A 25,532-nucleotide genomic window follows, 5' to 3' on the forward strand; every position below is an offset into this window, starting at 1 on the left:
TGCTCGAGTGCAGGGGGAGGGCAATAAGGTGCTGAGGCGGTCCATTTCTTCAGTCGCCCTCTCGACCTATGGACTTCCCATTCTGAATACCAACCCATCCTTGAACACCTCATTCTCTCTGGCTGGTAATCTTGTCCTGTGACACCTCCCTACTCTGCTTCTATGACACAGGCTCGGGTTGTGATTAGGGTTAGTAAAGTTGTGAGCATGCTATGTTGGCACCAGAAGCATGGCAACACTTTCAGGCACATCCTTGTACTGTGTTGGTCATTGACCCAAATTGTATACTCAGTGGCCTATACCTAATAAAGTGGCCACTGAGTATACATCTGTGGTCTTCTGCTGCTGTAGCCCATCCACTTCAAGCTTCAACATGTTAAGCATTCAGAGATGATTTTCTCCACACCTCTGTTGTCACGTGTGGTTATTTGAGTTACTGTCGCCTTCCAGTCAACTTGAACCAGTCTGGCCATTCTCCTCCAACCTCTCTCATTAACAAGGCATTTTCGCCCCCCAGAACTGCTGCTCACTGGATGTTTTTTTAAAAATTTTCTTACCATTCTCTGTAAATTCTTTTCTGCATGAAAAACCCAGGGGATTAGCAGTTTCTGAGATACTCAAATCACCCCATCTGGCACCAACAATCACTCCATGGTCAAAGTCACTTAGATCACATTTCTTCTCCATTCTGATGTTTGGTGTGAAACACAACTAAATCCCTTGACCACTTCTGCATGTTTTTATGCATTGAGCTGCTGCCACATGATTGGCTGATTAGATATTTGCATTAACAAGGTGTACAGGTATATCTCATAAAGTGCACGTTTCAATGTACATGTAACAAATAAAGCTAATCTTACTTCTTGCCTCATGTGCAAAGCAGACAGTAGTTTCCTTATTCTCCACCCAAATACCTATAGAACCTGGACTGGAGACAGACCACAGGAGTGGATATGGAGAGTATTCTTATCCATGTTATGCAAAGTTAGTAGTTAGCTGCTAGTAATTAATGCTAATATTAGGGCTATAAGTTTGGAGTTTAAAATTGGTTATGTGCCATTACAGAACATTAGTTAAGTCATAAATGAAAGACTTTGCATAGTTTGGGTAACACACACATACCCACACACAAAATGCTGGAGGAACTCAGCAAGTCAGGCAGCATCTATGGAGAGGAATAAACAGATGGTGTTTAAGGCCAAGACTCTTCATCATGACTGGAAAGGAAGGGGGAAGAAGCCAGAATAAAAATATGGGGTGGGAGGGGAAAGGAGTACAAATTGGCAGATGGAAGGTGAGACGAGTTAAGGCAGAAGGGGAAATGAAGTAAGAAGCTGGGAGGTGATCAGTTGAAAAGGTAAAGGGCGGAAGGAGAAATCTGATAGGACAGGAGAATGGACCATGTGAGAAAGGGAAGGAAGATGGGTCCCAGAGCGGTGCTGGGCAGGTGAGAAGAGAATGGGTAAGAGGGGAGCCTGAACGGGGAACAGAAAAATTAGAAGGTGGAGGGGGGCGAATTACCCGGAAGTTAGAGAAATTGAGGTCACATTGGAGGCTCCCAGATGGAAAATGAGGTGCTAGTCCTCCGACCTGAGAATTCAAGTTCAAATCAAAGTAAATTTATTATCAAAGTTTGCATATGTCACCCTGAGATTTATTTTCTTGCAGAACAAAGAAATACAATAGGGTCAATGAAAAACTACACACAAACAACCAATGTGCAAAAGAAGGTAAGTAGTGCAATTAACATGAATAAAATTGCAATAATACTTTACTTTATACTTTATTGTCGCCAAACAATTGATACTAGAATGTACAATCATCACAGTGATATTTGATTCTGCGTTTCCTGCTCCCTGGATTACAAATCAATAGTACATATTAAAAATTTAAATTATAAATCATAAATAGAAAATAGAAAAGGGAAGGTAAGGTAGTGCAAAAAAACCGAGAGGCAGGTCCGAATATTTGGAGGGTACGGCCCAGATCTGGGTCAGGATCCGTTCAGCAGTCTTATCACAGTTGGAAAGAAGCTGTTCCTAAATCTAGCCGTACGAGTCTTCAAGCTCCTGAACCTTCTCCCAGAGGGAAGGCTAATAAACAAATAAATAATACTGAGGAAGTGAGTCCATAGGTTGCGGAATCCGTTCAGTACTGAGGTGAGGAAAGTTATCCACACTGGTTGAAAGATAATAACTGTTCCTGAACCTGGTGGTGGAGGTCCTGAGGCTCCTGTACCTCCTTCCCAATGGCAGCACTGAGAAGAGAGCATGGCCTGGGTAGCAGGGGTCCTTGATGAGTGGCCTCATCATGTATCCAACCTGAATTTTGGTTTCCTTGCTTAATAAAGGATATCTCAGTATTGGAAGCAATCCTGAACAGTTCCACAATATGATTAAAAGGTTAATTCTATGTTTTATAGAAGGATTTATCACAATATTATCCTAAAAGGGCAAGACAAGATGGATGTCAAGATGTTTCCACTAGTGAAAGAAGAATTGAATTATTTTTGTCACATCTTCCAAGGTACGTACTGTTCATACAGATTATTATACAGCTCCTGAGGCAGAACAAGGTAAAACAATAACAACGCAGAATAAAATGTAACAGCTACAGGGAAAGTACAGAGCAGGTAAACGATAGGGTGCAAGATCGTAACAAGGTGGATTGTGAGGTCACATGCAAAGTGTTGGAGGAACTCAGCAAGTCTAGCAGCATCTATGGAGGAAATTCCATCAGGAATCAAACTAGAGTACCGTTCAATAGTCTTAGAGCAGCACGGGTACATGCTGTCCCTGAGCATGGTAGTACAGTATGTGCTTTCAGATTTTTGTATCTTCTGCCCATTGGGGGAGGGGAGAAGAGAGAATGGTGTGTGTGTGTGTGTGTGTGTGTGTGTGTGTGTGTGTGTGTGTGTGTGTGTGTGTGTGAGTGTGTGTGTGTGTGTGAGTGTGTGTGAGTGTGAGTGTGAGTGTTTTGTGTGTGAGTGCGTTTGTATGAGTGTGTGTGTGTTTTTGTGAGTGTGTGTTTGTGAGTGAGTGTGTGTGTGTGTGTGTTTGTGAGTGTGTGTTTGTGAGTGAGTGTGTGTGTTTTTGTGAGTGTGTGTGTGTGTGTGTTTTTGTGAGTGTGTTTTTGTGAGTGAGTGTGTGTGTGTGTTTTTGTGAGTGTGTTTTTGTGAGTGAGTGTGTGTGTGTGTTTTTGTGAGTGTGTGTGTGTTTTTGTGAGTGTGTTTTTGTGAGTGAGTGTGTGTGTTTTTGTGAGTGAGTGTGTGTGTGTGTTTTTGTGAGTGAGTGTGTGTGTGTGTATGTGTGTGTGTGTGTGTGTGTGTGTGTGTGTGTGTGTTTTTGTGAGTGTGTGTGTGTGTGTGTGTGTGTGTGGTCGGTCTTTGGCTATGCCGGCTGCATTACCAAGGCAGTGACAAGTATGGACAGCGTCCATGGAGGGGAAGTTGGTTCCTGTGATTTGCTGAGCTGTGTTCACAACTCTCTGCAGGTTCTTGTGGTCTCATGCAGAGCAGATGCCCTGACACATCTGAATAGTACACTTTCTATGGCGCATCGATAAAAATTGGTGTGTCAATGGGAACATGCGACATTCTGACTGGCTGCATCACCGTATTTGGCGGGGGGGGGGGTGCTACTGCACAGGATCAAAATAAGTTGCAGAAACTTGGAAAATTAGTCAGCTCCATCATAGGTACCAGCCTCCGTAGTATCCAAGACATGTCCAAGGAGCGGTCCTTTAGGAAGGTGTGACATCCATCATTAAGGACCCCCACCACCCAGGCCTCTTCACACCGTTACCATCAGAAAGGAGGTATAGAAGCCTGAAGGCACACACACAGTGACTCGGGAACAGCTTTTTCCCCTCTGCCATCCAATTTCTAAATGGTCACTGAACCTATGGACACTACCTCACTTCTTTTTTATTTGTTATTTTGCAATACTTACTTTAACTTAACTACTTAAGACGTATAAATCCTTAATGCAACTCAGTTTTTTTTCTCTATTTATTTGCCATGTATTTCACTGTACTGCTGCCATAACATTAACTAATTTCACAACATATACCAGTGATATTAAATGTACTGTAATTCTGATTCTTTAGCCTCCTGAGAAAGTAGAGGTGTTGGTGAACTTTCTTGATAGTGATATCTACACAGTTGGGGACCACGACAGGCTGACATATTGAGGTTACAAGCAGATCCACTGATTGCATGGTAGTGCAGTCTCAAGGGGCCAAGTGGTCTAGCCCAGCTCTTAATCATCACTTCATACAGTCCATCGAGGGGAAGCTGGTTACAGACTGAACCATACAGGGGAGACTGGTTGTCTAAAACTGAGGTGAGTAGGAACTTTGCGCAGAGGGTAGTGTAATCTGGAGGGTTGCTGAGGATCAGTAACATTTTCGGGAAGGATATTTAAAAAGGAGGCAGAAGATTGGAGGAACTGAGGGCTGTGGAGGAGCAGTGCACTTTAGTCACAATCACATTGAACAGTGGGGCAGGCTCAAGGGGATAAGAGGTCTCTGTGGCAGGGTCAGTCTACATTTCGGCTGTTAACTGAAAGGTTGGTGGCTCGAGCCCACCCAGGATGACTACTGTGAATGCCTGCAAGAAAATGAATCTCAGGGTAATATATGGTGACATACATGTAATTTGGTAATAAATTTACTTTGAGCTTTGATTTTCAGAAGTCCTTGTACAATCTCAGCCCTGAGGGACTGCTGAAGACGATGCGGAACAGCAAAGGTTTCATTTTCTGTGAGTGTGTGCGCGTGGGAGGGTGAATATATTATGTATGAGACACGGATCTCCATTCTCAACTGGATCCTCAATTTCACCAAAGTTCAAGAGATCAAAGTAAAGTACATATATGTTACCATATATTACCCTGAGATTCTCAGAACAGAGACGTACAGTAGAATTGGTGAAAAGCTACACAGAAAGATGTACAAACTACCAATGAGAAACAGAAGACAAACAGGCCAGGAGTCTGATGGTTGAAGGGTAATAGCTATTCCTGAACCTGGTGGTGTGAGACGCAAGGCTCCTGTACCTCCTGCCCAATGACAGCATTGCTGCTTCAATGTGACTACAGTCAATAACATTTCGTTCTCACAGATAATCAACAGAGGGGCGCCTCAAGGATCCGTGCTTAGCCCACTGCTCTAAACTCTCTCCACTCCTGGCTGTGTGGCTGGGCACAGCTCAAACACCATCTATAAATGTTTATAAATGAATTTATAAATGTTTTTGCATGAATGAAGTCACCAGGGAAAAGTACTGGCTGATCTGAAGCAGCTTCTTTATTTGACGAAACAAGATACAGCAGGCATCGCATGGAGCTGCTTTCGATCGATAGGTCTGCAGATGCCCAGCGCTACACACATTTTAGGTGCTGAACACCAAAGGACAATTCAATGTTTACAATACTTTCTTTGAAACTACACACAAAACTTCACACTTCTTGATTCGCACCCACACCATAGACATCTAAATTATTTTGATCAGCATTGTCTGGTCTGTGATTCACGGCTTGTAGATCCCAGTCAGTTCAGGTTGGCAAAAACATCTCATCCACAATCTCCATCAGCACAGGTGCACTGCAGGGATGTGTGCTTAGCCCCCTGCTCACTTTACATCTACGACTGTGTGGTTCCAACATCATATACAAGTTTGCTGATGACACCACTGTTGTGAGCTGTATCAAAGGTGGTGGTGAACCAGCATACGGGAGGGAGGTTGAAAACCTGGCTGAGTGGTGTAGTAACAACAACCTCTCACTCAATGTCAAAAAGACCAAGGAACTGATTGTAGACTTCAGGAGAGGGAAACCAGAGGTCCACGAGCCAGTAATCAGAGGATCAGAGAAGGAGAGGGTCAGTAACATTAAATTCCTGGGTGTCACTATCTCAGAGGACCTGTCCTGGACCTATCGTATAAATATTACTGTGAAGAAAGGACGCAGGGCCTCTACTTCCTCAGGAGTCTGCAGAGATTTGGCATGTCATCAGAAAGCTTGGCAAATTTCTATCCATCTGTGATGGTGAGTGTGCTGACTGGCCTGATAGGGGAACACCAACGCCTTTGAGCAGAAAATCCAACAAAAGGTAGTGGATTTGGCCCAGTACATCATGGGTAAAACCCTCCCAACTATTGAGCACATCGACATGAAGTGTTGCTGTAAGTAGCAACTGTCATCAGAGATCCCCACCATCCAAGGCCATGCTTATTTCTCACTGCTGCCTTCAGGTAAAAGGTACAGGTGTCTCAGGACTTACACCACCACAGCTACTACCCTTCAACCATCAGGCTCTTGACAAAAGGGGATAACTTCACTCACTTAAGAGCTCTTTTGTCTTGACATTTCATGCTCGTTATTTGCTGCTATTTATTTATCTGCATTTACACAATTTGTTTATAGTTCCTAATGCTTACAGATCCTGTTTACAGTTACTGTTCTATAAATCTGCTAAGTATGCTTGCAGAAAAAGAATCTCAGGACTATATGTGGTGACATGTGTGTACACTGATAATAAATTTAGAAGTACATTTGAACATTTAAATTTGCTGATGACACCACTGTTGTTGGCTGAACCTTAGGTGGAAAAGAGGAGGTGTACACAAGAGATCATTCGAGTGGTTGACCATAGGTGTAAGGCATAGGAGCAGAATTAGGCCATTCAGCCCATCAAGTCTGCTCCGACATTCTACCATGGCTGATTTTTTATTATCCCTCTCAACCCCTTTCTCCTGCCTTCTCCCTGAAACGTTTGACACCCTTACTAATCAAAAACCAATCAACCTCTGCTTTAAACCTCCGTCTTCTGTGTCAATGCATTCCACAGTTTCACTAGACTGTCTAAAGAAGTACCTCATCCCTGTTCCACAGGTACATCCTTGGATTCTGATGTGCCCTCTGATCCCACTATTGGAAACATCCTCTCCACGTCCATTCTATCTAGGCATTGATATTCACTAAGTTTAAAAGACATCCCCCCACATCCCATTATCCTAAACTCCAGTGAGTACAATCCCAGAGCAAACGCTCCTGATACATTAACCCTTTCATTCCAAGGATCATTCTCATGAACGTCCACTGAACCCTCTCCAATGCCAGCAGATCCTTTCTTGGATAAGGGACCCAAAACTGCTCACAATACTTCAAATGTGGTCTGACTAGGTCCATAAAGCGTCCTTGTTTTATGTATACATCTCGTCTTCTTGAAATGAATCACATTTGGCTTCTTTACTGCCAACTCAACCAGCTCAATAAATCAGCTGGATGTGTGGTGTCGTAACAACATCCTTGCACTCAGTGTCAGTAAGAATAAGGAACCGATTGTGAACTTCAGGGCAGGGAAGTCGGGAAAACACATACACCGGTCCTCGTCGAGACGTCAGCAGTCTTGTGTGTCAATATCTCAAAGGATCTGTCCTGGGCCCAACATATTGACGCAATCACAAAGAAGGCACAACAGGGGCAATATTTCATTTAGAGTTTGTCACCAAAGTCTGTAAATACTTCTGCAGGTGTACGGTGGACAGCATTCTGACTGGCTGCATCACACACCTGGGAAGGAGACTCCAACGTGCAGGATCAATAGAGGGTGCAGAGGGTTGTTGACTCAGCACAACTCTCCCCACCACTGGGGACATCTCCAAGAAGGCAGTACCTCAAGAAGTTAGCATCCATCGTTAAAGACACTCACCATCTGGGTCATGCCCTCTTCTCCAGGGAGGAGGTGCAGGAGGCTGAAGACTCACACCACATGATTTAGGAACAGCTTCTTCCTTTCCGCCATCAGATTCCTGAACTGTCCATGACCCCATGAACACTCGTTCATTATTTGTCTTTAGCACTTTTTATTTTTTTGTAATTTATGGTGTTTTAAATCTTTGCACTGTACTGCAAAACAACAAATTCCATGAAGTGCATCAGTGATAATATATTTGATTCCAATAAAGTCTCTTTTTAGGGCGACACATCCAAGTGCTCTGCAGGTTCCTGGGGCTGTGCAGCAGCAGCAGGGTCTGATCCATCCCCTTACCCCTTCCTCACCACACCCTGGCGTGAGGGGCGACAAGCTCGGGGGCGACAACTGACTCCGCGATGGGCCGGTCGATGTGGAACTCACGCTGGTGCTGCAGGGTCCTGCTGGCCCCCCTCTGGGGCTTCGGCAGCTCGGAGTGGTGGGCGGGCAGCAGCTCCGTGAAGAAGTACGGGTGGAGGAGAGCCTGTGGAGAGGATGGGGGTGTGGGGGGGGGGGGGAAGAGCGCACACCGGTGAAGTGCTGGGGACCACTGGGGCCTTGTGGGGCCTCCTTACCTGAAACACCACCTGTATGTGGTTTTGTCTGTATGTGTTGGTGACTGATTTCTGTTTCCGTTTATGTTGTTAGCCCCAAGCTGAACCCCTGAACCTGGAGGACTGGTGGACCACTCTTAGTCTGGCCTCTACACTTTGACCTGTTTAGCATGGGTGACCCGACCGAGAGCCAAAGCATAAAGCCCTGACTCCAGATAACAAACCTCTCTGGGTCATTGAGGCACACAAAGTTCCAAACTTAACAACAAGGTTGAGCTCCTCTTGGAGGATAGACTTAACTAAACGGCTTTTAAACACTGCTAATGGCCGCACCTCAAGAACCACCTTTGACAGGTCATTCCAAATATGCACCACCCTTTGCATGAAGAAAATGCGTCATCTCCACTTGGTACAGAATATACAGTCATACAGCACAAAAACAGGCCTTTTGGCCCAACTTGTCCATGCTGACCGAGTTGCCCAGCCAGCGAGTCCCATCTACCCACATTTGGCCCATTGCCCGCTAAACCTCTCCTCTCTGGTACTCACCTATGCCCCTCATGATTTCATTCACTCTCCTGGACTCACCTGCTCAACCTCTATGGCTCTAAAGCTGAGGGATTATAAAGGCATTTGAATATGGTGAGAAGTTTTGGGCCCCTTGGCTAAGAAAGAACATGCTGGCATTGGAGAGGGTGCAGAAGAGGTTCACGAACATGATTCCAGTTTAACATATGAGGAGCGTTTGATGGCTCTGAACCTGTACTCACCGGAGTTTAGGAGAATGAGAGAGGATCTCATTGAAACCTATTGAATATATACCAATAGAGTGGACATCTTTTAGTGTGCCTGCCCCAATATTTCTGGCAGCTCATTCCAAATATGCATCACCCTTTGTGTGAAGCAGTTGCTCTTGATATTCCTCTTAAATCTGCCGGTTCTGATTTTAAACATATACCCTCTTGCTTTTAGCACACCTCTCCCTAGAAAAACAACTACAGTATGTGCTTTCACCCTATCCATGCCCACATGATCTTATATACTGTACCTTCCTCAGGCCACCCATAAAGTCCTTGTCTATGTCACCTCTCCTTGTAACTCAGGCCCTCAAGTTATGGGTAAAGGGAGAAAGGTGAAATGTTTACAGGAAACATGAGAGGGAACTTCTTCACTCAGAGGGTGGTTAAAGTGTGGAACGAGCTGCCAGCACGTGGTGGATAAGGGCTTGATTTAAACATTTAAGAGATATGTGTATAGAGGGCTGTGGTCCAGGTGTAAATCATTGGGACTAGGCAGATTAATAGTTCCACACGGACTAGATGGGGCAAAGGCCTGTTTCTGTGCTATAAGGCGCTATGACTATGGCTCTGTGATTAAATCCGGGCAAAATTCTGGTAAACCTTTCTGCAATTTTACTAATTTAATAACATCTTTTCTACAACACTGTACACCAATATTCCCAAGTGCAGTCTCACCAACATCTAATATAACCGCAACATATTGCCCTAACTCCTGTATTGAATGCCCTGACGGATGGAGGTCAGTGTGCTACTCCAGCCTGCTAACAAAACACAGTACAGGCCCTTCGGCCCACAATATTGTGCCCACCTTTTAACCTACTTATGATCAGTCTAATCCTTCCCTCACATATAACCTCCATGTTTCTATCATCCATAGGCGTGCCCACCTAACCTTTTATGTTTTCTGTATGGTCCTGCGGGAAGGATCATTATTCTTTTAGTTGGCTCGTGGTCAAGTGGTTAAGGTGTCGGTCTGGTGATCTGAAGGTCACTAGTGCGAGCCTCAGCTGAGGCTGCGCGTGTGCCCTTGAGCAAGGCACTTAACCACACATTGCTCTGTGACAACACTGGTGCCAAGCTGTATCGGCCCTAGTGCCCTTCCCTTGGACAACATCAGTGTCGTGGAGAGGGGAGACTTGCAGCATGGGCAACTGCCGGTCTTCCATACAATCTTGCCCAGGCCTGCGCCCTGGAAACCTTCCAAGGCGCAAATCCATGGTCTCACGAAACTAACGGTTGCCTATATGAGAATATACCTGAATATTTCACTCAGGTTTTCTCCCTCGTTTAGTTAATAGCTTGCCTTTAGATTATTCCATGTGACCTCAGCTTTTCCCACGTTGGTCTGCATTTACCAAGTCGCCTCCTCTTCACTCAATCCACCCAGATCCCTGACTTCATCGCAGTACGCACACCCACCTATTTTGTGGGTCGTCAGCAAACTAGGATTCCTCACATTCCGTCCCTTTCTTCCAGGTCAACGTTATAAATGGTCATTAATTGAGAGCCAAGAATAAGGGCATTAGGCCATTCAGCCCATCAAGTCTGCTCCAGCGTTCCATCCCGACTGATTTATATCCCTACCAACCCCATTTTCCTGCCTTCTCCCTGTAACCTTTCTGATGTTGAGTGCAAGGTTGGTATATCTCCCTCCTGTAGGTTCTGTCGTCACCATCTGAAATTCTGCCAGCCCTGGTTGTGTTACTAATCAAGAACCTATCAACCTCTGCTTTAAATATACCCAATGATTTGGCCTCCACAGCCGTCTGTGGCAATGAATTCCACAGATTCAACACCCTCTGGCTAAAGAAATTCCTCCTCATCTCTGGTCTATTCTGAGGCTGTGGCCTCTGGTCCTAGACTCCCCCACTATATGAAACATCCTCTCCATGTCCACTCTATCTAGTCCTTTCAAAATTTGATAGGTTTCAATGAGATCTTTCCCCCACGTTATTCTTCTAAACTCCAGCGAGTACAGGCCCAGAGCTATCAAATGCTCCTCATACATTAACCCGAGGCAGTTTGCCTATCACCACAATAAATTGCAATAATGTAATTCATTGGCTCTTCACACACCCTTGGCTCACCTGGACAATACAAATACCTGTGTCAGGATCTGTTTATTGACTACAGCTCAGCGTTTACCACAATCATTCCTACAGTTCTGATTGAAAAACTCCAAACTTGAGCCTCTCTATCACCCTCTGCAACTGGATTCTCGACTTCATAAGCGGAAGACCTCAACCTGTGTGGATCATAAATAACATCTCCATCTCAATGACAATCAACACTGGCACACCTCAGGGATGCCTGTTGCTCTACTCTCTCTACACACATGACTGTGTGGCTGGGCACAGCTCAAATGCCATCCACAAATTTGCTGACAACACAACTATTGTTGGCAGAATTTCAGATGCTGACGAGGGGGGCGTGCGGGAGGGAGAAATACCAGCTAGTTGGGTGGTGTCATAGCAACAACCTTGCACTCAGCCTCGGAAAGGGCAAGACAGGGGAACATACACCAGTCCTCGCAGAGGGATCAGAAGTGGAAAGGGTGAGCAATTTCAAATTCCTGGGTGTCAATATCTCTGAGAATCTATCCTGGACCCAATATATTGATGTAGTAACAAAGGCGGCACAATAGCGGCTATATTTCATTAGGAGTTTGAGGACATTTGGTACGTCACCAAAGACACTCGCAAATTTCTACAGATGTACTACCATGGAGAGTATTTAAACTGGCTGCATCGCTGTCTGGTGTGGGTGGGGAAGCTACTGCACAGGATTGTAATAAGCTACAGACACTTATAAACAGTCAGCTCCATCATGGGCACTGGCCTCCATAGTATCCAGGACATCTTCAAGGAGCGATGCCTCAAAAAGGCATGTTTAAGGACCTCCATCACCCAGGACATGCCCTTTTCTCACGGCTACCATCAGGAGCCTGAAGGCACACACTTAGCAATTCATGGACAGCTTCTTCCCCTCCACCATCCAACTGAATGGATAATAAACCCATGAACATTACCTCTACTTTTTAAAAATTTTTGCACTACCTTTTAAAATTAACAATTATACTTATTGTAATGCCTCTATTATGTATTGCATTGTAGTGCTGCCGCGAAGTCAGACCACATTATATGCCAATGATATTAAACCTGATTCTGATTATATTTTGTGACATTACCCGCCCCCCATTCTTCTAAACTCCAGCGAGTACACTCCTGATACATTAACCCTTTCATTCCTGGGATCATTCTCATGAATTTCCTCTGGACCCTCTTCAATGCCAGCACATTCTTCCGTTACAGGGCCTAAAACTGCTCAACAAAATTTGTGACACCTTACCAATTGCAGGTTTTACGGACGTGGTAGTGCAGCGATGATTCATGGGGACGCTGCTGGATCAGTTATGAGGAGAGACTGGATAGCCAGGGAATGATTTCCCTGGAGAGAAGCAGACTGAGGAGTGATCATGAGAGGCACAGACATTCAGAATCCTATAGGTTTATACCTAAAACACGAAGGTATACAGTAGGTGAAAGGTGAAAGGTTTAGAGGGAATCGGAGCTGTAAGTTTTTATGTACATACAAGTGCGGCTGATGTTCGGAACATGCTGACAAAGGAGATGATGGAATCAGATCCACACAAGAGATTCTGCAGATTCTGGAAATTCAGAGCAACACACACAAAATGCTGGAGGAACTCAGCAGGTCAGACAATATCCAAGACAGGGATTCCCAACCTGCGATCTGAAGACTCATTGCTTAATGGTATTAGTCTATGGGGGAAAAAAGGTTGGGAACCCCTAATCTATGGAAATTAATAAGCAGTTGATGTTTCACACCGAGATCCTTCTACCAGAAAGGAAGGGCGAAGACACCAGAATAAAAAGGGTGAGGAGGCGGGAAGGAGGATAGCTGGAAAGTAATAGATAAAGGGCTGGAAAGGGAAGAATCTGATGGGAGAGGAGAGCGGACCATGGGAGGATGGGACCCAGGGGAAGGTGATAGGCAGGTGAGAAGGGATAATCAAATATAATCACTACAGTTAAGAGGTATTTAGAGCAATATAGATCAGATATAGGCCCTTTGGCCCATCTGGTCAATGCCAACTAAGGTGCCTTTCAGCTGATCCCATTTGCCAGCGTTTCATCCATAACCTAAACCTTTCCATCCATGCAATGGTCTAACTGTCTTAAAAAGGTGTTATTACACCCATGTAAACCACATCCTCTGGCAGCTCATTCAACATATGGACCATCCTCTGTGTTTAAAAAAAATGTTGACCTTCAAGTTCCTATTAAATCTTTCCCCTCTAGTTCCCGATTCCCCAAACCTATGTGCATTCACCCCATGATTTCGTACATATCTATAAAATGGCACAGTAGCGTAGTGGTTAGCACAACGCTTTACAGTACCAGCACCCTGGGTTCGATTTCCGCCACTGCCTGTAAGGAGCTTGCATGCTCTCCCTGTGAATGCGTGGGGTTCTTCAGGATGCTCCAGTTTCCTGCCACAGTACAAGGACATGCCAATTGGTAGGTTAATTGCTCATTGTAAATTGTCCTGTGTTTAGGTTAGCGTTAAATCAGGGGACTGCTGGGTAGCTTGAAGAGGCTGGAAGGGCCGACTCACACTATATCCGACTAAATAAATAAATTAGATATAAACTATCTCACCTCATATTGCTATGCTCTACGGAGAAACAAGTCCAAGCCTGTTTAGTCTCTCTGGCTGCCCTGTTATCAGGAAGGATGTGATTAAATAGGAAAGAGTGCAAATAAGGTTTACAAGGATGTTTCCAGGACTCGAGAGGCTGGGCTTTAGGTAGATTAGGGCAGGCTTGGACTTCACTCAGTGGAATGTGGCAGACAGAGGAGATATCTTTTAGAGGCATATAAAATCATGAGGGGCATTTTTTTTGTTTGTTTTTTTAACATGGCTGGGGAATTGAAAACGAGAGGACATATACTCTTGCTCATTAATGCAAATATCTAATCAGCCAATCATGTGGCAGTAATTTGATGCATAAAAGCATACAGGCATAGCTAAGAGGATCAGTTGTTGTTCAGATTAAACATCATTATGGGGAAGACATGTGATCTAAGTGACTTTGACAGTGGAATGATTGTTGGTGCTGGACAGGGTATCTCAGAAACTGCTGATCTCCTGAGATTTCACGCACAACTGTCTCCAAAGTTTACAGTGAATGGTATGACATTTTTTTAAAAATCCAGTGAGCGGCAGTTTTGTGGGTGAAAATGCCTTATTAATGAGCGGTCAGAGTAGAGTGGCCAGACTGGTTGAATCTGACAAGAAGCTATTTGAGTCTGTCAATAACTCAAATGACATGTTACGACAGTAGTGTGCAGAAAATCGCACAGGATCCACTCTTGTACCTAGTAAAGTGGTCACTGAGTGCACCTCTTAGCATGGATACTTAGGGCTGAACAGCCTTTCTTCCCCATGCTGTACGACTCTATGACGCTAGAAATAAGTCTGAGTTTCAGGAAATTTGGTAAGTTATCAAAGATCCTTACAAATTTCTACAGTTGTATGGTGGAGAGTATTCTGACTGGTTGCATCACTGCCTGGTACACTGGCTCCAATGCACAGCATCGAAAGAGGCTGCAGACTGACTCATGGGCACAACCCTCCCTACTGTCAAGGACAATATTTAAGAGAAGGTGCTTCAGGATGGTGGCATCCATCATTAAGGACCTTCACCATCATTGCTGCCATCAAGGTGGGAGGTACAGGAGCCTGAGGACGCAGATTCAACAATTCAAGAGTAGTTAGTTATTTAGAAACAGCGTGGAATAGGCCCTTCTGACCCAGAACATTTAACACATTTAACCCTAGCATTTGCAATGACCAATTAACCTACCAACTGGTACGTCTTTGGACTGTGGGAGGAAACCAGAGCACCTAGAGGCAACTCATGTGGTCACGGGGAGAACATACAAACTCCTTATAGGCAGTGGCAGGAATTGAACTGGCTCACCTGTACTGTAAAGTGTTATGCTAACCACTCCCTCTCATCTGCCCTCAGATTTCTGAATGGTCCATGAACACTACCTCACTATTCCTTTCTTTCCCCCACACTGTTTTTATTATTTATAATAATTTTATGTCTTTGAACAACTGCAAAAACAACAAGTTCTACATCAACAGAAAATCACCAGATGTTGGAGGAACTCAGCAGGTCAGGCAGTATCTAGGGAAGAAACAACTGAAGTTTCGGATTGAGACTCTTCATCAGGACTGGTTTCACAGTGCAGCAGTAAACCATAAATGCAGGGGGGGGGGGCGGCACGGTAGCACAGTGGTTAGCACAATGCTGTACAGTGTAGACCAATGGGTTCAATTCCCGCCACTGCCTGTAAGGAGTTTGTACGTTCTCACCATGACCGCATGGGTTTCCTCCGGGCGCTCCGGTTTCCTCCCACAGTCCAAAGATGTACCAGTTAGTTGGTTAATTGGTCATTATAAATTCTCCTGTGATTAGGCTAGAGTTAAATTAGGGGATTGGTTCCACAGGTTGCCATAGTCTGGGGTGGTAGTGGGGACAAGCTCCCACTACCTATAAAATGCCCAAAATGGCGTGCGACTCTAACAGCGTCTGACAACCAAGTCCAACTCTTGACCTTCACATGTGGCTTAGCTACTAGGCCCGGCGGAACTGTTTCTATTGACAAGAGAAGGGGCAAAGGCGGATCACAGGCACCTCAAAAGCAGTTGCTTCTGGAAGGTGGTGCTCATCAGCCTTGGACGGCAGCCCGCCTAGGAGAAGGAAAACTCTGATTTTAAACCTCCGCTGCCTTGCAGTCATACCCACCCAAGGGAAAGGCTTCGGGAGTAAACCCTGAGGAAAAGATCTGGAGCCAGGGTCCCTAAGGCGGTTTGATGTTGTTTACAACTTCACCCTGGCGACCTCTGCGACGACACTGGTGCCAAGCTGTATCAGCGCTTGCCCTTCCCCTGGACTACATCAGTGACGTGGAGAGGGGGAACCCACTGCATGGGCAACAGCCGGTTCTTCAAATCCTCCCGCCCTGGAGAGGACACAGTCCACCAGAGGCACAAAGCCACGATCCCCTGGGATCGACAGCTGCCTATTACTAAATTGGGGGATTGCTGCGCGGCGCGGCTCGAAGGGCTGGAAGGGTCTATTCCGCACTGGATGTTTATAAAGAAACAAACAGAGAAGATATATGGTAGATGCTGGAAATCCACAACACACACACACACACACAATGCTGGAGGAGCTCAGCAGGTCAGGTGACATCTACAGGAATGAATAAACAGTCGACGTTCCAGGCTGAGACCCTTCATCAGGACAATTCCATATCATACATTAGTGACGGCAAATCTGATTCTGGTTCTTAAATAGGCAAGGCGTAGAAAGATACAGTCACAATGTGGGCAAATGGACGAGGGACGGCTGGCATGAACATAGTCAGAATCAGGTTTATTATCATTGACATGTGTGGGCTCGTGGCCAAGTGGTTAAGGCATTGGACTAGCGACCTGAGGGTCGTGAGTTCGAGCCCCAGCCGAGGCAACGTGTTGCGTCCTTGAACAAGGCACTTAACCACACATTGCTCTGCGACGACACTGGTGCCAAGCTGTATGGGTCCTAATGCCCTTCCCTTGGACAACATCGGTGGTGTGGAGAGGGGAGACTTGCAGCATGGGCAACTGCTGGTCTTCCATACAACCTTGTCCCCAGGCCTGCACCCTGGAGAGTGAAAACTCTCCAGGCGCAGATCCATGGTCTCGCAAGACTAACGGATGCCTTAAATAATCATTGACATAAGTCGTGAAATTTGTTGTTTTGTGACGGCAGTACAGTGCAAGGCATAAATGCTTACTATAAATTACAATAAGAAATATATTTTAATAATAAATAGCGCAAAAAGCAAGCAAATTTGTGATATCATGTTTACTATGACGTGCTGTTCAGAAATCTGATAGCAGAGTGGGAGAGGCTGTTCCTAAAACGTTGAATGTGGGTCTTTGGGCTCCTGTACCTACTCCCTGACAGTACTAATGAGAAGAGGGAATGTGATGGTGAGAGCCCTTCATGACAGATGCCACTTTCTTGAGGCATCATGATTTAACGATGCCTTTGGTGAGGAGTCTCGTGCTGATGATGGAACTGGCTGAACCTACAACCCTCTGTAGTTTTTATTCCAATTGTCTGCACTGGTAGCTTCATACCAGAAGGTGATGTAGTGATGAAAAGATGGATGGTGTGAGCTGTGCTGTGCGGCTCAGTGGGGCCGGCCTGGCGATGGGAGACCACCCCCTCACCTACCATCCCGGCATGCACTCACCTCGGCAGCACTGATGCGCTGTTTGGAGGGGTAGACCAGAAACCGCTTGAGGAGATCCAAAGCCTCCGGCGAGGCGTCCGGGACGATCCGCTCCAGCGGGATGGGCGGGTTCTCCTTGAAGGTGATCTTGTTGTAGTCCGGGAGCTCCGTGATTCCCTGCCAGGGTGGGGGTGGGATAGAGTAAAGAAGTCAGGGATGAGGGGAAGGGTGGAAAACGGTGGTGGGGGGGTCACCCCTCTGGGAACGGTCACTGTATGAGGCCAGGGACTTGCTCGAGGCAAGGGAGGGAGAAGCTACGCAGCAGCCTCTCCTGCTCTGCAATGCAACTTCAGGAAGGGGAAGTTGGGAGAACACACACCAGTCCTCATCGAGGGATCAGCAGTGGAAATGGTGAGCAGCTCAAAGGGTCTGTCCTGGGCCCAAACTATCACAATGAACTCACAAGGGCAATAATTGTTCCTGAACCTGGTTGTGCTGGTCCCAAGGCTCCTGTGCCTTCTTCCTGATGGCAGCAGTGAGAAAAGAGCGAGGTCTGGGAGGTGGGGGTTCCCTCATGATGCACGCTACTTTTCTGCAACACCGTTTAATGGAGATGTACTCAATGGTGGGGAGGACTTTTCTCATGATGGACTGGGCAATATCCATGACATTTTATAGGATTTTCCATTCAAGGACATTAGTGTTTCCGCACCAGGCTATGATGCAACCTCTCAATATGCTCTCCACCACACAGTTATAGAGGTTTGTCAAAGTGGGAGGGGGAGGGGGAGATCCAAAATGATAGGATGGATCTCCCTCTCCCCCTTTCAAATCTCTTACTACCTCTTCTTTCAGTTAGTCCTGACGGAGGGTCTCGGCCCGAAACGTCGACTGTGCTTCTTCCTATGGATGCTGTCTGGCCTGCTGCTTTCACCAGCATTTTGTGTGTGTGTTGCTTGAATTCCCAGCATCTGCAGATTTCCTCGTGTTTGAGTATGTTATAACATTCCTCGTTATAGAAATGATGTGGGAGCTTTAGAGAGGGTTGGTAGGAGATTTACCAGGATGCTAACTGGATTACAGAGCATCTTTTGAGAGGGTAAACACAAGAGATTCTGCAGATGCTGGAAATCCAGGGTAAAAATATATGCAAAATGCTGGAGCAACTCAGCAGGTTGGGCAGTTTCTATGAAAATCAATAAACAGTGCATGTTTCAGGCTGAGACCCTTTTATCGGGAAGTGAGAATATGAAGATAGGTTGAGAGAGCTAGGGCTTTTCTCTTTGGAGTGAAGGAGGATGAGAGGTGATTTGATAGCTGAAAGTTCAAACTACATACAGTATTGTGCAAAAGTCTCAGGCACATATACATAACTAGGGTGCATAATACTTTTGCACAGTACTGTATTTGTCAAAGTGAAGTGGAGAGTGAGTCTGTAAATCTGGTGGGAACAAAGGGTGTTGGGACTAGCAAGGCTGGAGCACCATGGCAGGGGTGTGGGACAGGTGGCAGAGAAGGAGTGCCAGGGCGGGGGTTGGTGGAGGTACAAACACACCCGGCCCCGAGACCCAGGCAAGCTCATTTAAATCCAAGCAGTTGGTTTATTGATCATTACAGAATGTCTCGCTGGTATTTCTCTACCTTCTCCTTTCCCCTTTTCCCAACCATGCCCTCTCCCTGCCCCCTTCCCACTCTCTGCCGACAACAGAGACCCATATCAGAATTGGGTTTATCATCACTCACATATGTCATGAAATATGTGTTTATTTTTGTGTGTCAGTACAATGCAAACCATAAAATTATTCTAGTATTGTGCAGAAGTCTTAAGACACCCTAGCTATACATAATACAGCTAAGACTTATGCACAGTACTGTATATCACATATTGTGGCTTTGGTCAAACCGCACTTGGGAGTATTGTGAGTAATTTGGGGCCGCTTATTTAAGAAAGGTTATGCTGGCATTAGAGAGGGTCCAGAGGAGGTTCATGAGAACAATCCTGGGAATGAAAGGGTTAATGAATGAGGGGTATTTGAGGGCTCCAGGGCTGCACTCACTGGAGTTTAGAAGAAATGGAGGGGGATCTCATAGAAACCCATCAAATATTGAATAGATGACTCGAAGAGGATGTTTCCTATACTGGAGAAATCTAGGACCAGAGAACACAGCCTCAGGATAGAAAAACATCCCTTTAGAACAGAGATCAGGAGGAATTTCTTTAGTCAGAGGGTGGTGAATCTGTGGAATTCATTGCAACGGACAGCTGTCGAGGCCAAGTCATTGCGTATATTTAAAGCAAAAGTTGATAGGTTCTTGGTTCATAAGGGTATCAGTGGTTGTGAGAAGACAGGAGAATGGGGTTAAAAGGGATAATAAACCAGCCATGGAGTAGAATCGATGGGTCAAACAGCCTAATTCTGTTTCTATGAGGCCAGAGAGGGGCTGAATGATGGGGAACAGGCCAGAAGTGCCGAAAAGGTACTTACCGGCCAGATCTGCTCGTTGGGGGTCCCCAGGACCCGCAGGACACAGCACAGTTGCTCAATGTCATTTTCCCCAGGGAAGAGTGGGGAATTGTTCAGGAGCTCTCCAAAGATGCAGCCCACAGCCCTGCAGGGAGAGACCACACCAGGTTAACCAGCAGCTAGGACCACTCCCCATTATCAGGAGGTTTTCGACATCCTCTCAGAGCGGCATTCCCACAGTGTCATGGGGCAAATGTACAAACTCCTTATGGGCATTGGAGGGAATTGAATCCTGAGCTTACAGCTGGCACTAATCACCAGGCTACCTCACCACCCAATTTCAGCTGTCAGTGAGGAGTTTGTAAGTTCTCCCCATGACCGCCTGGGTTTCCTCTGGGTGCTCCAGTGAGGGTTATTGAGTTATGGGCATGCTATGTTGGCGATAGAAGCGTGGCTGCCCCTTGCCCGGGTATCCCACAGTGTGTTGGTCGTTAACACAAAACCAGGCATTTCACCATATGTTTTGATGTACATGTGGAAAAATAAGGCTATTCTCTGTCACTGTTTAAATCCTTCCCCTGCAGAGTGCCTCTCGATCCTGCCACACTGGGAAGAGAAACCCAGCTGGAATGCTCAAACGTAAAGGATAAGGGAATTGAGGAGCTGGCATGGGGATGGTGGTAGATGATGCCTGCGCAGAAGATATCGTTGGATTAGAGTCCAGAGATTCCAACCTGGGGTCCACATTCCCCTTGCTTTACGGTATTGGTCCACAGATTAGACTGTATAATAGTTATGTCCTTTGCAACTTAACTTTTATGCTTGCTTGTATTTTATATAACTAGCTATATACATGTAACTGTTCAGTATGTTTCCTAGTGTTCATAGTATGTATATACAATTAGCCAATGTGCCCCTGGTGGATACAGTTCTTTGCATCATTTTGTGTAGCATTATTTGCATAAGGGCTATCTGATTGATTACTCTTATCTATAAATTTGAATGGAATGTGTTTATCTGGGTTATAAGAAGAGCTGAACACATTGGCCTGTTTCCCTTTTCTTTTCTTCTGTTTGCCTTTTCTTTTCCCTCCCCAACTAAACCTGTTTCTATCCATTTCCAGCTCTTTGTTCTATTAGCACTTAACAAAATGACCATGAAGCAAGCTTTACACCTACCTCTTGACCTCCAAAAGGACCTTGAATCAAAAACACCAGAAACCAATAGTAATGGATGGTGGGGCAGGGCTTGAAGGGCTGAGTGTTCACCTCCTGCTTCCCATTTTATTTTTTGTGTCCGCCTGCCTTCCCAAACCCGGGGAAATCATTCCTGTCATGAGACTGCCTTCTTCTATGCAGGCTGGCTCTTTCTGGTCCAGAATAGGACCAGTGTTGGGGAGGAAGGGCTGTAGGACCTCAGCAGACCAGAACAGATCAGTTGTACGGGTGGGCGGGGCGAAGCGCCGGTCATTCTGACTGGCTCGCAGACAAGCTGCTGGATGGATGGACATCCTGGGTTTTCAGCTTGTAAACCACCCATGGGACACCCTCAACTATTTTCCCGTGTTGAGTGCTTCCCCGTCCTGGAAGTGTGGGACAAGGTAGTGGAAGCTACTCTGTGTCTGACCCCGGGAGTGTAGGATGGAAGGTTGAAGACGGAGCCTCACTCTGTCTGACACTGGGAGTGTGTGATGGGATGGTGTGGAGGGAGTGTCACTCTGTGTCTGACCCCGGGAGTGTGTGATGGGATGGTGTGGAGGGAGCTTCACTCTGTGTCTGACCCTGGGAGTGTGTGATGGGACGGTGTGGAGGGAGCGTCACTCTGTGTCTGACCCCGGGAGTGTGTGATGGGACAGTGTGGAGGGAGTTTCATTCTGTGTCTGACCCCGGGAGTGTGTGATGGACGGTGTGGAGGGAGTGTCACTCTGTGTCTGACCCTGGAAGTATGTGATGGGATGGTGTGGAGGGGAGCTTCACTCTGTGTCTGACCCCAGGAGTGTGTGATGGGACAGTGTGGAGGGAGTTTCATTCTGTGTCTGACCCCGGGAGTGTGTGATGGGACAATGTGGAGGGAGTTTCACTCTGTGTCTGACCCCGGGAGTGTGTGATGGGATGATGTGGAGGGAGTTTCACTCTGTGTCTGACCCCGGGAGTGTGTGATGGAATGGTATTAAGGGAGCTTCACTCTGTGTCTGACCCTGGGAGTGTGTTATGGTGTAGAGGGAGTTTCATTCTGTGTCTGATCCCAGGAGTGTGTGATGGGTCAGTGTAGAGGGAGCTTCACTCTGTGTCTAACCCAGGAGTGTGTGACAGGACGGTGTGGAGGGAGCCTCACTCTGTGTCTGACCCAGGAGTGTGTGATGGGATGGTGTGGAGGGAGCTTCACTCTGTGTTTGACCCCTCGCACGTAACCATAAAAGAACATAAACATTATTTTTGAGAGACAGTATTTGTTTCTCACCAAATATCCACACCTTCATCGTATTTACGAGCTCCATACAACAGCTCTGGGGCTCTGTACCACCTGAAACACAAAACAACCGACATAACATATTCAATTACAAACAAGAAAAAAATCTGCGGATACTGGAAATCCAAGCAACACGCACAAAATGCTGGAGGAATTCAGCAGGACAGGCAGCATCTAGAGAAAAGAGTAAACAGTCAACGTTTTGGGCCAAGACCGTTTAGCAGGACAGGAGCCAAAACGTCGACTGTACTTTTCTCCACAGATGCTGCCTGGCCTGCTGAGTTCCTCCAGCATTGTGTGCGTGTGTTGCTGACGTAACATATTGCAGTTTAAATCAGAGGTGAGGAGAGAGGTGAAAGTAGGTAGAGGGGTAAATTGGTTTATTATTGTCACGTATACCTCGGTACAGTGTAGAAGTTTGTTCTTCGATGCTATCCACACAGATCACTTCACCACATTAGTACACTGAGGTAGTTCAAGAGAAAATGATGAAATGCAGAAGAAAGTGCTACACTCAGAGAGAAAGTGCAGTGCATGCTGACAAGGGGTAGACTGTGAGGCCAGGAGTCCATCTAATCGTACTTTTCTCACTGCTGCCATCAGGTAGAAGGTACAGCTACCTCAGGACTCACACCACCAAGTTCAAGAACAGTTACTACCCCTCAGCCATCAGGCTCTTGAACAAATACAGGATAACAACACTCATTTAAGGACTTTTTTATCGTATTTCATGATAGTTATTTATTGCTATTTATTTATTTATTATCTGCATTTGCACAGTTTGTTTACAGTTTACGGATCTTGTTTATAGTTACTGTTCTATAGATTTGCTAAGGATGCCCGCAGGAAAAGAATCTCAGAGTGGTGACATGTATGTACTCTGATAATAAATTTTACTTTGAACTTTTTTTAGGGGACTGTTCAATAGTCTTACAACCGTGAGCTATAAGATGTCCTCGAGCCTGGTGGTATGGGTTTTCAGGCACTTTCCAGCAGCTGTACTTCACTCAGAGTTTGAGGAGGCTTGTTATGTCGCCAAAGACTTGCAACGATCTACAGATGTACAGTGGAGAGCATTCTGACAAGTTCCACCACCTCCTGGTACACAGGGTGCAATGCACAAGATTGCAAGAGACTAGAACTTGGGGACATTGCCTCAAGATTCAGGGGTGAAGATTTAGAACGGAGATGAGGAGAAACTGTTTTTCCCGGAGAGTGGTGAATCTGTGGAATCCTCTGACCAGGGAAGCAGCTGAGGTTCCTCACTAAATATATTTAAGATACAGTTAGATAGGTTTTTACATAGTAAGGGTTATGGGGAAAAGGCAGGTAAATAGAGATAAGTCTACGGACAGATCAGCCATGATCTTATTGAATGGCAGGGCAGGCTCGATGGGCCTGATGGCCTACTCCTGCTCCTATTTCCCATGTTCTTATGTTCTAAACTCAGCTAGCTCCACCACAGTCACAAACCACCCCACCATCGAGGACACCTTCCAAAGGCAGTGCCTCAAGAAGGTGACATCCATCTCCAAGGACCCTCACCATCCGGGACATGCCCTCTTCTCGTGAGAACCATTGTGGAGGAGGTACAGGAGACTGAACAATCAAATAGCTTCTTCTCCCCCATCAGATTTCTGAACGGTCCATGAAGTCATGAACATTATTCATCTTTCACACTATTTTTGCTACATAATAGTAATTTATATGCCTTGCACTGTAACATCACACTTCGCAGTTCTGAGCTTCCTACCTGATGGGACAGGATGTTCGGGGTGGGTGCAGCGGGGGTGCCTTTCATTAACTTATCTACTTTCCTGAGGCAGAGAGAAGTGCAGACAGAGTCGATGGTGGGGAAGCTGGTTTCTATGATACGCTGAGTCATGTCCACAACTCTCTGCGGTTTCTGGCAGTCATGGGTACAGCCATTGATGTATTGAGCCATGACGCATCCGGATAGGAAGCTTTCTGCGGTGCTTCAATAAAAACTAGTGAGAGCCAATAGGGATGTGCCAAATTTCTTTAGCCTCCCGGACTGTTCTATGGTCTGGAAAGTGTAGTACGGATAAACAACATGGTGCAAGATCATAACAAGGTAGATTGGGAGGTGCTAGAAAGGATGGTGCCAGAGGTTTTCTTCCTGAATTCTCTTTTCTCATGTCTCTCTTTTCTTCTCAAGGTAGCTGGGGTCCTGTTGGAGTCTGTGATCTACAGCTGGAGCTCAAACTATGGTTCTCCACGGGTGGTGGGTTCTCATGCGGCCTAGCGTTTCGATATCTCCAGATGCCGCCTGGAAGACGTGCGCCTTCGGGGCGTGGACCTGTCACAACGTGTGCTGCTGTTGAAAGAAGGCCCCTAAACTCGAGCGATTCTCTGTCAGTCCATGAGTCAAGTGACTTGGAGAAGTGACACAGCAGATTGTAACGTCATAACAGCAAGCTGCAGGTCTCCCATTCTCATTTGTTGCAGGAATTGCCACTCTCCCTCACTAGTGAGAGAGCACCTGTCTGAGATGCCGAAGAGTTGGGGTGGAATGTAGATTTTTTCGATGGACTGCAGAGGAAGGTCTCGTTGAGGGCTTTGCTATTGCTTACATGGTGGGGGGAGGGGGTCAGTGCTTTTGCTGGAGCAGTTTGGGGGAGTGGGATGGGGACGGTTCATCCTTTTGCTGCTGCTTATGCATGGGGGGGTCTTTGGGGTTCTGACGTTTCTGGCATTGATTCTTTAGGGGTTTTTCATACCATGAATGTCTGTGAAGACTGAGAATTTCAGGTTGCATATTGTATACATTCTCTAATACTACATTGAACCATTATGAGGTCAAGAGTCCAACTTATCCTACTCATTACGTGCCGTATGACGAGGATGATCATGACCTTTCCACGACCATGATTGTTCTTGGCTAATTTTCCTACAGAAGTGGTTTGCCGTTGTCTTCTTCTGAGGCAGTGTCTTTACAAGACTGGTGACTCCAGCCATTATCAATACTCTTCAGTGCACTCAGCTGTCCCTGACCCTAGTGGTTAGTCTGTGTTTTCAGGTCATTTTACCTTCTGCCTAATGGCAGATAGGAGAAGACAGACTGCCTGGGACAGGTGGGGTGTTGATCTAATGGCTGCTTTACTGAGGCAGTGGGAAGTGAAGATTGAATCTCTGGCAAGGAGAGGG

The 25,532-nt window shown here is 46.0% G+C and overlaps 1 protein-coding gene across 3 annotated transcripts in view; it reads right to left on the reverse strand.

The window, feature by feature from the left end:
- Window positions 1-25,532, reverse strand: part of cdk20 (cyclin dependent kinase 20) — a 57,242-nt gene that overhangs the window by 25,240 nt on the left and 6,470 nt on the right. For 2 of the 3 annotated variants that reach the window (XR_011883521.1, XM_072246386.1), the window contains exons 5-7: window positions 22,356-22,418; window positions 19,917-20,040; window positions 17,452-17,607 (exon numbers count right to left, since the gene is read on the reverse strand). Coding sequence is in view for 2 of the 3 variants with exons in the window: in XM_072246386.1 (XP_072102487.1) it covers window positions 17,452-17,607; window positions 19,917-20,040; window positions 22,356-22,418 (343 nt within the window). In the remaining variant the exon portion in view is untranslated. Of the gene's footprint in view, window positions 1-1,691; window positions 8,240-17,451; window positions 17,608-19,916; window positions 20,041-22,355; window positions 22,419-25,532 lie in introns of those variants that run through there. The other variant, XM_072246385.1, reaches the window with a different exon arrangement.

This window comes from Mobula birostris, chromosome 29 (assembly GCF_030028105.1).
Source record: "Mobula birostris isolate sMobBir1 chromosome 29, sMobBir1.hap1, whole genome shotgun sequence".
NCBI lineage: Eukaryota > Metazoa > Chordata > Chondrichthyes > Myliobatiformes > Myliobatidae > Mobula > Mobula birostris.